The following is a 12,637-nucleotide window of genomic DNA, read 5'->3' as shown; positions in this document are numbered from 1 at the left end:
GAGCTTGTCACTGGATAGTGATTTTGATGATCTATGTATTTCTGATCCTCTGCTACTAAGCAGGCCAAAACCACTCAAAGCCTTAAAGGCATTTATTTTAAAAGAAACAAAACAACATGTTGCTTAATGGGTAATAATAAACAAATATTTACATATAAAGTTTCAATCAAAGTTCATTCTGTGAAATCACTGCTCAGACCTCTTATAAACTTGTTTTCTGGCATCTCCCTTTTTGACACTATCACCTATAACTTTTCTGGTTACATCAATTCTTCAATGTTTAAAAACTTGAAAATAAAAACAGGTATGTATAAGCACACCAAATAATTACTCTGTTAAATGCCCAGGTGTATTTTCTTCCACCTCAAATAACCAAGTTCCTCTAACCTAAAGATACAGCCACCTCAAACAACTGAAGTTTCCTGCACAGTAAATATATGCATATGGGCAGGTACCATGGGGTAACTTATGAGTCCCTGCCAACTTCAGATATCCTAAGATTTTAGCTAATGAGCTATTTGTTCTCACCCCTTCTTACCTAATACAAAGTATTTTAGAGGCCTATCACTGAAAACCAAATTATTTTAAGTTTTCAACACCTTAGACTTAGACCTAGATATTGAGGGATAATCAATTCTCATGACTGAGCTTGATCAATACACAAGCTCCAGAGTCTGACTGCAAAACACCTCTCCTCCAGTGAGAGGGGATGCACTGGAGCACACAGTCACTCAGCCACCTCCCTTCTGAGCGCTTATTGCCACCCGGCACCAGCCTCAACTCTGTGCCAGCTGTGAAACAGATTAGTGGCTGACCCTGTAGGAAAAACACAGTAACCAAAAGAACAGCATGAGACACCAAGGCAGAACAAAGTAATAAATCATTTGAAAAACAGCTTAATTCTGCTATCAAAGAATCAAGCAACATTTTCTTTAAAAAGTAAACTTTACCTCCCACTTCAAATTCCTTCCCTACTTCAAATTCCCCTCTTTTGCAGTCAGAAAGTTTTAGAGTGTGGCCCAAGTTTATTCTGTTCAGACGGATTCATACTCTTAATGCTTATAGTATGGTCATTTACATCCACACTTCAGGACAGGAAAGCATAAGCATCCTCAAAGAAAACGAAAGACACAAATGCCTTCAAGGTAAGAAGTCAGTGATTTACCTAAGTTATACTTCAATGCATAGCTGCACAAAGGATAACCATTAACCAGAAAGGAGAGGAAAAGCTGAGGAAATGTAAAGCACTTCAGTAAGTTTCTATTCCATAATCATAAATTTAATCTTAAATACAGTAGTTCCAGGCACTCACTTCCCTCCTGTCAATCCTAAATACACACTTCTTCCATAAGCATGCCAATTAATCAAGAAAATATATCTTTAAAAAGTTTTCTTCTCCTCTAATCAACTTCTCTTTACAGTACTAGTCCTGCTTCATCAAAATGAAGAAACCCTTACTTTATTATTTAACGTATTGCTACCCTTAGACGAGTTAGAATTTTTAGTTGCTCAATCAAGAAGCCTGTTCTTATGTTTTCTTGCCATGAAACATCAAAGAGCACCGAAGATTTTTAACCATTTTAAAATTTCAAATCAATTGCATGAACATAGTTAAGTATTCTCCACCACCTCCAGTAAGAATCCTCTTTTTATAAAGTTATTTGTTCAGTTGTTTTTCAGGCACATCAGTATGTATCTTGATCATTCTTTTTTTTTTCACCTCAAAGCAATTCCAATTAAGCTAATTCCTTTGCAACTATGAAAATTACATCACCTTTTCATTCTGTAGTGTTCATCCACATCACAGAACTGCAGTCAATAATGCTGCATGTCTGATGATATAACACATCAGAAACAGACACTGCACTCATCATACGCGAAGGAAAGCATTCAATTATTGACACATAATTAAAGTTAAATCCTAATTCCCATTATTTTCTTTTCTTTTTTTTTTTTTTTTGAAAAGACCTGTGCTGTCACATTTAAGCCAAGACTGAGAAAGTCTTGAAAGTTTAACACTTCATGCACTTTCCAGATTTTCAGCAAGCCAATCATTTAAGAATACAGTAGCAATACAGGATTATTTTAATGTTGTAAATTAATTTAAGGTTATATATAACCTTAAATGATTTACAACATTAAATTAATACTGTCACGGTGACTGACGGTTTTTACAAAAACGGCAGGGGTATTAAGAAGTTACTTAGTAGACACCTGAAATAACCGCTTGAAGTATGAATGCAAATATAGCTGCATACTGATAGCAAAGGCCATGACATTTCCCCTTATTTTTCCTTAAAAATCCCCAGTTGGCAAATTTCATTTACTTTAAATAACTTTTAATAATCTGCATACTTCAAAGTTCTAACAGCATCGTCAATGCCAGCAGCAGAGGGAAAGACCACTGTAGTCACAGCTGTGAGCGTGTAACAAGAACTGGTAAGACGACCAAACCGTTGTAGCACTTCAGCGAGAAACTCGAGGGAACCCGCAGCCTGCCGGCCCGCGGGGCTCGGGGAGCGCGGTCCGGGCGGCCCCTCTCCGCTCCAGTCACACACCGCGCCCGCTGCGGCCGGCCAGGGATCGAGCCCGACAGCCGGAGTCCACCCTCAGGGCACAGCACACCTCCGGGGACGGTGCCCGCGCTGCTCGCACACCTCCTGAGCAGCAGCAGTTGACAAACTGCGTGACAGGGCACGGGGACCCGTCCGCCCGCGCTCCGCACCCCAACAGCCCCGAGCGGGGAGCCGGGCACAGCCGGCCACGCGCAGCACCGCTTCACGGACCGAACGCACGGGCAGGGGCTGAGGGAGAGCTCCCTGCGGGCCGCCTGCCGCTCCCGGGGCCCGGCCGGTCCCGGCGCACTTTTTCAAGTAGCTCCCCCAAGTTCGCACGGGCGGGCGGCGGCGGCGGCGCTGCCAAGAGCCGCCCGCCCTGGGCAACGCCGCTACGCCCACCCCGGTATCCGCGGGGGCCACCCTGTCCCGGGGCCCCCCCTGCCGCGAGGAAGAGCCCGCTCGCGCCGCCGCCACCGCCCCTCACCCGAGAGGCTCCGCTTCTTCTTCCTGCCCCGGTCGCTCTCGTAGAAGCCCAACGTCTCCGTTCGCTGCTGCGGGGACGGCTGACCCGGGCCGGCGGCGGGCGGCCACGGCTCGCTGCTCCCCCAGAGAGTTTTCGGCTCCCCGCGGCTGCTGTCCTGCCGCCCTTCCCCGCCGCTGCCCGGCGCGGCGGCGGCGTCGGCAACGCCGGCCATGTTCGCCGCCCGCTGCGCGCCCGCCGCCCCCGCGCCGCGCGCCTGCCGGTGACTCATCACCGCGCGACAGCCGCGGGCCCGCCGCGCGCCACTGCCCCGCGCGCGGGGGGCGGAGAGGGGCGGGCCGGCGCGCCGCCATCTTGCCGCCGTTAACCCCTCTGGGGCCGGGCTCGGGCTGTCTCCAGGCACCTCCCGCTGCCCCGCCCCGAGGCTCCCCTGGTTCTCAGGGTCCTGCAATGGAAGGCAGCAGGTTTGCGTCAGGGGACAGACTGAGCGCGGCCTGCACCGTTTTTCGCAAAATGCATGTGACGGTCACGGTTTCACGGCCCCCTCCCCACGGTCCATGGGACAGCAACTCAAAGCGGTTGCTAACAAGGTGATTAAACCTTGAACCACGCAAATAAAGACCTTGGTCAAAAATGGAAAGCCAGTGGTGAATTATTAACTTTAAAGCCAACAGGGGTTCGGTGAACTGCAGAGCACGAGTTGGCCTGGGCCGGGCGCTTGAGGTCACAGCCCCGCGCTGCCCCGGCGGGGCGGCCCGGGCGGAGCCGCGGCTGCTGGGCCTGCCCCGCCCGGCTGGCTCGGAGCTCACCGCGCCCCGCAGGGCTCGGAGAGCCCGCAAAGCTCAGCGAGCCCCACCAGCCCCAACAAAGGGCCTGAAATCGCGTGGCTCGTGAAAGGCTGGAAATGCCATCCGTTCCTGGCAGCGTGGTACTGGTGGTGATGAAGCTTGCTAGAGACCGTACTAATGAAAAATAATTGTTCCTGCCACCACTGCTTGTAATTTACACATAAAGGTGAGTATAAGAAGCAGGCAGCTCAAGGTAACGGTGAAGCACTTGTTTGCAAGGGAATTCACATGGGCACAAGGACAAAATACCTGGCCTGAATTTCAAGTTCGAGATCCCCTTCACATTCAGTTCTCTTGTTCTTATCACACATTCACAGGCCAGATTCAGTCAGCTTAATATTTAGCCACTCACCCTGGGAAAACAAAAAATGCTTTATTCTTTCTTTGGAAAGCCATAATAGCCTTCATCTATAAGTTAATTGCACAGTTGTCTCAAAGAGAATTTTGGGCTTTGGATAGACTGGATGTGCCATTCCCATTGCCATTAGTAGTTCTAAATGCTCCAAATCTGGCATTTCAAGCCAAATATTGTATTTTCAATCAAAATTTTGTATCCAATCCAATTTTGTATTCCATCCAATTTTTGTATCTAAATCCAAATCTTGTGTTTTCAGACGGGAGTGCTTTTTGCAGACAGTGATACTGTGTAATGAGAGTATCATAGAGGGAGCTAACAGTGATAGCTACTATACTACACATTATCAGTCTGCAGTTTCATCTTTTCTCTTTAGGTGTAAAATGCAGTTGGAAAAACAGGATGTAGAACAAAAGCCTCAAAAAGAACTGAAAAATTCAGCTGAAGGGCTGGTGCAGTCTATGCAAAGTTACATGATGCCCTGAGAGATGTTCTCCTCTCCTTCCAACTGTATAAACTTCTATCTAACCATAAGATGCATTGTGTGATATTTAAGGACAACAAATTGTCACAACCTCATTGTCAGTCTTACCAAAAGGAAGGTGCTTGCAGCATCAAGCATCATCTAACATTCAGGCCCACTGAGAAGCTCTCTAATGAGTTGCTGGCACCAGTTGTGACAGCACATACATTTTTGTCTTCAGGGGTTGACCCAAGAAAACCTTGCTTAATTTACAGGATCTTCAGTTTTCTGCTTGAAGTAATTCAGCTGAAGACATGATATTATTATGACTGCAATATGGTTCAGCTATGAGTTCACTTGACTTTTGACACTTCAAAAGCACATTGAGCACATATCCTTGAGTTTCTACCCATGGAGCCCTTCTGCATTTTTTTTTTCCCCTGTATTTACATACAGTTTATAAACATCATTTGCTGGACTATTAGTGTGTTCTTTTTCACTTGCAAATATGTGTATTCCAAATATTGCATGTGATATTTTGACACAGTAGCCATTTCTGGAAGGTCAACCCAACCGTAGCAAAATCCAGTGTTTTGGTATTTGAGGCCTTGAGCTAGTCAAGACAGAGGAGAAAAGTTGCTTGGTGAGAAATGTTAGCAATGTTCATATAGGAAGTAGTGGTTAATGATATCTGCTGTTGGGAATTATCTGGAACCATCTGCTGTTTGGGCAGGAAAAGCTGGTATTTTTTTGCCTTCCAAAGCTTGTCTGCTTTGAGACATGCTATGGAGTGACTCCACAGCACTGTTCACAAATCTTTTTCCTGTAACGATTTTCTTAGAACAAGTCACAGCCCTGTCAATGTTCCTCCAGCTGCAGTTCCACCTTTTTCCCCAAGAGATAATTAGCAGGTGGGGAGGAGAGGGAGGATTGTTTCAAAACAATGACTGTCTCCCAGGAGAAAAACCCAGTTCCATTCATAGAACAGCAAAAAAACATTAGGATGGAGAATACATTGACTGAGAAGCAAGGGCTACTTAAATTTTATTAGGAATGTCAGTTCTTTTGATCTTTGGGGCTTTCTTTGCCTGAGCTACTGAATTTTTTGCCCTAAATTTTCCATACATATTGTAGACTAATGCTTAAACTACACAAAAAGTATCTTATACATAATCATCACAGAGGGATTTTTGCTAATTTGATATCAGAAAAGTTTTTCTGGCACTGTTAAGTATTAAAACTTTCATAACATATCCAGCTCAGCTGTGCTTTATTCCCTGAGTACTCATTACTCTCTCTGAGTGAGGAGAGTTCTTTTACTCTGAAGAACATTTTACATGGTTTAAAAGTCCTTTTTTGTACTGGATTTTTCCCCCACAAACCACAAGAGAAGGTCACTAAGAAGAAGACTCGGAAAATGCATAATAATATTTTTTTTGTAAGCAAAAAGCTTACAAAAAATATTTTTTATTTTTATTTTAATTTTTTTTTGTAAGCAAAAAGCAAGCTTTTTGCTGCCAGAACTTTGTTGTCTTTTCAGACCTTGTCTTGTCAGATCTATGTCATTCACCCCCACCAACTCAGACAGCCCTCTTAAGACAGATGAAATATCAGTGAGGTGTGTTAAAAAGAAGTAAAGTAAGATCTTCTTAGGTAGTAATATAAACATGGAAAAAAGATCTAGCAGCAAAATTACATTTCAAATGAGAAGTAAATTGCAGACATAGGTTAAGAAATGTGAAAGAAGTCTAGAGAAACTCAGTGTACTGCCCCAAGCAGAATTAAGTGAAAAAAGAATACATTAAGTAACAACAAAGAAGAGGCAGGTGTTAAAATGATGATAATAACAATGCAATATGAAACAGTTACAAGTAACTGCAGTACTCTTAACTATGTGAAAACATCTTGTTTCTTTCCATTGTAAGCTTTTTGCTAGTGGGGCTCAAACTTCTTTAGACTTTGTAATATCATTCAAAACAGACTAGATAGTAAAAATGTATGGTTTAATTATTTAGGTTCTTGAGTCTCCTGCAAGAATTATCTTGAATTGTGATCTTGAACGTGATTATGAATAATTTTTCATTTTTAAGGTGTGTACACTTTCTGTGAGGAGGTAAGTTAACAAAATTAATGGTAAATTCTAAGCACAATAATGCTGATTTATTTCCTCAATAAAATATTTTTAGCCCCTTTTGTAATATTAACAATTTATTTTGTGTTGAGTTTGTGACTTTTAGTTCATCGATCCATTTATTATGTGAGTGTGTATTCATTCTTCTACTAAAGGCAGTGCATCTCTTAGCAACAACTGATATTAACAAACTTAGTTCTAAATCTTTCAGAGTTGCAGCTGTCATATATTTGTAAGGTACAAAAGTATTGGTTGGAAATATAATCTAATTCTGTCTCAGTCAGTTGTGTTTGGTAGCTGAAGTTAAAAATATCTGTTTACGCCCACAGGGGAAAAATCCCGTAAAGACTTTTTCCTCCATTTTAAATTCAACATCTAAGCAGCACATTAATTTTGCATGGGATAATCCTCACATGAAAAATAATCAGTATAAGCAATTTTCATATGCTGTATCACTTTTTAAAAAATCTCAATAGAAAATTACAATGCTAAGGTTTATCATATTTTTTGCTATGTCGTAGACTAAAGATTAGGTTGACTCCTAGGTAAGCTAAAGGCATTACTCAACATCAGCATGTCCTTGAATAATGAAAGTACAAATCATGTTATGCAATACTACAGTACCTGAAAGTCGAGTTTGACTTCTCACTGGTACATTTCCATTGTTTGTTTGCTCTGGATACCCCATTATATAGCACGGGAGCTACTGCACAGTTAAAAATCAATGGTGCTTTCTAGTGGCATCATGATTGTCCACACCTGACATCTTTGAAATTAGGAGAAATAGTTCTTTTGAAATGCTTTTATATGGCATCTTATCCTGGGACCAAGCAGGACTGGAGGGAAGAGTTGCAGAAAGTTAGTTCAGTATTACAGGTTTTTAAATGCATGCTCACATTATCTTAAAAATAAAATTGATTATTTGATTTTTAAGACTTCTAAGAGTTTCCCAGTGTAATATTTTTGTATTTACTTTTCTTTCAAATTTAATGATTTTTTTGTTTTATCAAGGCAATACTTTTTCTGTGACCATCAGTGGCAATGCTTTCCTGCCCATGACCTGATCTCCGTTTCTCAGTGCCGAGATTTCTTCAGGTTTTATATCTTGTTTAAAATGCTGCAATACTTAATACATAGACTGCTGCCTCTGTTGGAGTGCAAACATCTGAACCACTGACAGCTTTTATGTAAGAAAAGCAACAAAGTGTCTTTTCAACATCAGCATCACTGAACTCTGTGATGAGGCATTTCTCTAAGAAGTTCAAAGTAAAGTTTGAAAGTAGAGTAGCATGAAGATTCCTAAGTTTCTTCAATTCCAAGTTACTTTTATCACAACCTTCACCCTGAGATGCTGGAAAAAAGGTTTTGTAATCTTTTCTCTTTTTCTCACATTATGTGCCTGTAGCTGCATAACATTCAAAGATGGCTCTATGCATGACAAGATAGTTTTAAGGGTTATAAAATATAAGTGCAGCTGCCTTTGACTCCATCCCCAGCTGCTTCCTCAGGAAAGCTGAGCCAGACATGAAGTGTGAGAGGACTAGGTGGGAGGAAATCGGTAGAGAAAATGCAGATGGAAAAATGGTTATAAAGAGCTCCAAAAGTCAAGAATTGAGGAGAGCACCTGGCAAGTAGGGTCTCAGCACCTAAACATGAGATTCCTGTACCTAAGAATGAAACTTCCACTATCCTACAGAAATTGGCTGGTGATTTGTTTAGGTGTCAGAAAAAATGTTACCTCTAAAAATGGGTTTCCTAATGTATAAGTTACAGTCTACCATTTCTTCATATTTTTGATGGTCGAGGGAGCAGAGATGAAATCCCAAATTTAGAGTGTCCAGGATTTTATGACTGAATTTAATATATGAGTTTTCAGTCATGCCAGACCTGAGTGGAGATGGAAATCTCTGTTATAAGAATCATTGGCAATCAGGTTTGCTGTAAATGGTCCTATTGATTTTAACAAGTTGAAGATCTCAATTCAGCAAGAGCATTTCTATTATGATAGTGTAAGAAGATATATAGGTATAGAAACACAGATATGTGTAAATATGCACATGTACAAGCTTTGTGCCTAAAATTAGGTTGTGAAATCTCTAGATCTTAAGTCTCTCGCTTCTGGGAAACATCTCTACTCAGAAGAGAATTCAAATGTGTTAGATTTGAACATAAAGGTGTTTTTTGACTTTAGGAAGTAAAAATCACAGAATCACAGAATAGGTAAGACTGGGAGGGACCACAGTGGGTCATCTGGTCCAGCCTCCCTTCTCAAGGAGGGCCATGCCAGAGAATGTGGCACAGGGCTGCATCCAGACACTTCTTGAATATTTCCAGTGTGGGAGACTCCAGAACCTCTCTGGGCAACCTGTTCCAGTGCAAGGTGACCTGCACAGTGCAGAAATTCTTCTTCATGTTCAGCTGTAACTATGTGGGCATCAGTTTCTGCCCACTGCTGCTTGACAGCACTGAGCAGAGCCTGGCTCCATCCTCCTGCCACCCTCCCTTCAGATACTGACAGAGATGGATGAGGTCCCCTCTCAGTTTTCTCTTCTCAAGACTGAACAGGCCTTCCCTCAGCCTTTTCTCATGAGATAGATGCTCATGGTCCTTCTGAAGGGCTGCACAGCACTGAGGGGGACCAGCCTAAAGCTCCTCACAGCTTTGTGTTGTCAGTGAACTTGTTGAGGCCTTGTCTGCACTTTCATCCAAGCCACTGATGAAGAAGTTAAACAATCCAAAGACCAGTACTGAACCCTGGGGCACACTCCTTGTGAGAGGCCTCCAACTAGAACTTGTGCCCCTGACTACAGACCTCTGGGATCTGCTGTTCTGCCAAGTCCCAATTCATCTCAATGTCCACTCATCCAGTCCACAATTCCTGACCCTATGAGGAGGTTGTGGGAGACAGTGTTGAAAGCTTTGCTGAAGTCAGAGTAGACAATATCCACTGTTCTCCCCTTATTCCTCCAGGTAGTTGTTTTCCATAAAAGACAATCTTGTTGGCTAAGCATGATTTACCTTTAATGAATCCATGCTGACTATTGCTGATCACCCTCCTGTCGTCCATGAGAAGAGATGGCCTCCAGAATGAGACACTCCGTTACCTTTCCAGGGACAGAGGTCATGCTGACTGGACAGTAGCTCCTTGGGTCCACATTCTTGTCTGTTTTGAAGACTGGGGTGACATTTGCTTTCTTGCAGTCCTCAGCCACCTCTCCTGATCTCCATGACCTTTCAAAGATGATCATGAGTGGCCTCACTTCAGTGTCTGCCAGCTCTCTCAGCACTCATTGATGCATCCCACCAAGGCCCGTGTGTTCTTCAAAAACATTGCGCCTCCTGTAGGACTAACTGCATCAATTAAGAGGTTCTGGGATTCTAAGCTTAGATTTCTATTTGTGAAAACTATGGCTTATTTTGTAATTATATTTGCATGTGTAAACCATGAACTATAGCATGAACAATAAAGGAAATGCATTGCTTATAAATAAAGGACGAATGGCTTTGAGACCAAATCTTCAGTCATTGTAAGTCAAAATAAAGTCATGACCTTTACTGGACTCATGCAGTGTTCATGAGGTTGGTTTTGAAATATTTGAAGCTTCAAAGAATAAATGTTTTATTGTTTAATTTTTAATTGTTATTTAAACAATGCTAGAATAGGTACACTTAATCCACTTAATCCACTTAATCCACTTAATCCACTTAATCCATATAAGAAGGGTGAGAAACTTTCTACAGAACTGTTCTTCATGAATACACATTGTTTTTTACATATATAGACAAACAAATGTTGAATTACATATATATGACAACAAAATACTGAAATCAAGGTCAACTTTAGGAACTGAAATCAAGGTCAATTTTAAGTATTTTTTTGACATAAAGGTGTTCTAAAATCAGCCATTCTCTTTCAGGAGGGGGTTCAGTGCTGTGTTTTTTTAATAATAAGCATCCCTTTAGATAGACTTTTGCTTTATTTATCCTTTTTGTTATTAACTCTTACAGTTCAGTTGTCAAATGTGAGAACAGAATTTGGATCAAATTCAACTCTAAATTAATTTCAGTAACACCAGTGTGGTCTGTACAATCTTTTTTGAATATATTAGTGTGCAGGTATAGAGTTTTGATACATTTACAAAGTATATCCATCACTATATCAAATTGTGTCTATCAACAGCATAGTGAGAGCATCAAGGGAGTGATTTCTTATGTGCCAAAGACCCTCTGTAGTAGCCTGATGAGATAAGAACACATCATCAACTGAACTCAAAATCCCCTGTCCTTTTTTTGATCAAGTTTTATATTTTAAACAGGCAATTTTAATTTGGCAGGCTCCTTACAAGTCCAATTATCATTTGGAACTGCAGGAGTTGGAATTGCTCTGCCTTGATGAGTAACAAGATCCAGTGGAATGTATTGGGATTGTTATTTCAGCACTGACAGATCATAAAAAAGGCACTTGACACTGAAAATGTTTGATATTCCTGCAGAGTAATCCTACCTGCCCTATATATCAATCAACTAGCAAAACAATAACTAAACATATTTTTTCCTTTCCATTTTCAAATTATTCTTGTTGCGAGATTCTGTAATTCTCAATGATTTATATTGAGAGTCACATTTTGAGTTAACAGAACTCATGAAGAGCCATCAACTGTAAAACTTGAGATCCTATTTGTCAGTTGCTGAGTTCACATTGGAATACCAGAACATATGTCTTGGGGAAACTATTTGTCCTGGTTTAGGGCAAATTTGGAAGGAAACTTCCAAGGGGTCCTTCTAGAAAGAAGATTCAAGTGGCGCCTCCCCCTACTGGTTCAGGAAAAGGTTAAAAAATCTAGCAATTTAATTGAAACAAAATGAAATATATTCATTTTTGGAAAATGAGATCACATTTTCAAACACAGGCAGATGACTAAGAAAAAGTAATGCAAATTATGTATCTAAACACTATTACATTTAAAGTACTGACAAGCAGGATTTACTTCTATCTCAGGTTTATGAATATATGCTTCTTTACATTCTAATGGCTTGTTCTGGCCTAAAAAACTTGCACCAATATGCATTGATATTGTTTGTTTAGAGCACCTGCACAAAGAGATGCATGTTCACCTGACCAAGTACCCAATATCCCATGGAGGTGTTGATGAAAACAAGCCTAAACATGCAATTATCCAACCAGCTTGCACAAAGATGACTCCCATGTATATGGATATTTTTGTGGGCATTAGTCAGTTGCTTGGTTGTAGTAACTTGATCCAAAGTCTGACTCTGGAGTTATTTTAGTGACCAGGCTGCACTATTTTAGTTCTGTCTTATAAATCCCTATAATTTAATTGCTGACAGAACCTTTATCGCAGCATTGCTAAGAGGTCATTTATGATTATTATGGTCTGCTAGAAGATCATTTATTCATTCAACCCAGGAATAAAATGCTCAATACATAAATTTTAATAATTGTAGCCCTGCCCAGTCAGGATGACCCTTTCCGAATGACTGGAAATTACATGACTCATTCCCTCGTTTTTATATTTCCAACTGGTACATTCAGTTCCCTCCCAGTACTCCTATATTTCACAATCCATAACAATCATTCTCCCATTTCCTTAAGTGAGATTGTTTGAAATGAAATCAGAAGATTTATAAATTGAAATAAGAACAGTTGAATGCCTGAGTGCTGCCCCTTGGATGAATGCAAAGCTATCATCTTAATTGAAAGCAGCATACTTTATGGTAATATATAAAGTAGATCTTCTGATTATCCACAGAGTGCTAGTGTGCATTTAAACTGGAGTCCC

At 41.1% G+C, this 12,637-nt stretch overlaps 2 protein-coding genes across 2 annotated transcripts in view; one reads left to right on the top strand and one right to left on the bottom strand.

Moving 5' to 3' along the window:
* TAPT1 (transmembrane anterior posterior transformation 1) overlaps window positions 1-3,325 on the bottom strand; it is a 49,483-nt gene extending 46,158 nt beyond the window's left edge. Inside the window, exon 1 of the mRNA XM_050973483.1 lies at window positions 3,043-3,325. Within this exon, the coding sequence (XP_050829440.1) occupies window positions 3,043-3,310 (268 nt within the window). The 5' untranslated portion in view covers window positions 3,311-3,325. The remainder of the gene's footprint in view (window positions 1-3,042) is intronic.
* LOC103824290 (complement C1q tumor necrosis factor-related protein 7) overlaps window positions 1-10,396 on the top strand; it is a 395,389-nt gene extending 384,993 nt beyond the window's left edge. Inside the window, exon 35 of the mRNA XM_030238747.2 lies at window positions 9,957-10,396. The gene's annotated coding sequence lies outside the window, so the exon portion shown is untranslated. The remainder of the gene's footprint in view (window positions 1-9,956) is intronic.
* Window positions 10,397-12,637: the final 2,241 nt, after the last annotated feature.

This window comes from Serinus canaria, chromosome 4 (genome assembly GCF_022539315.1).
Source record: "Serinus canaria isolate serCan28SL12 chromosome 4, serCan2020, whole genome shotgun sequence".
Classification (NCBI taxonomy): Eukaryota; Metazoa; Chordata; class Aves; order Passeriformes; family Fringillidae; genus Serinus; species Serinus canaria.
Note: the sequence above shows the minus strand (reverse complement) of the source record. Positions and strands in the feature narration are given on the sequence as shown.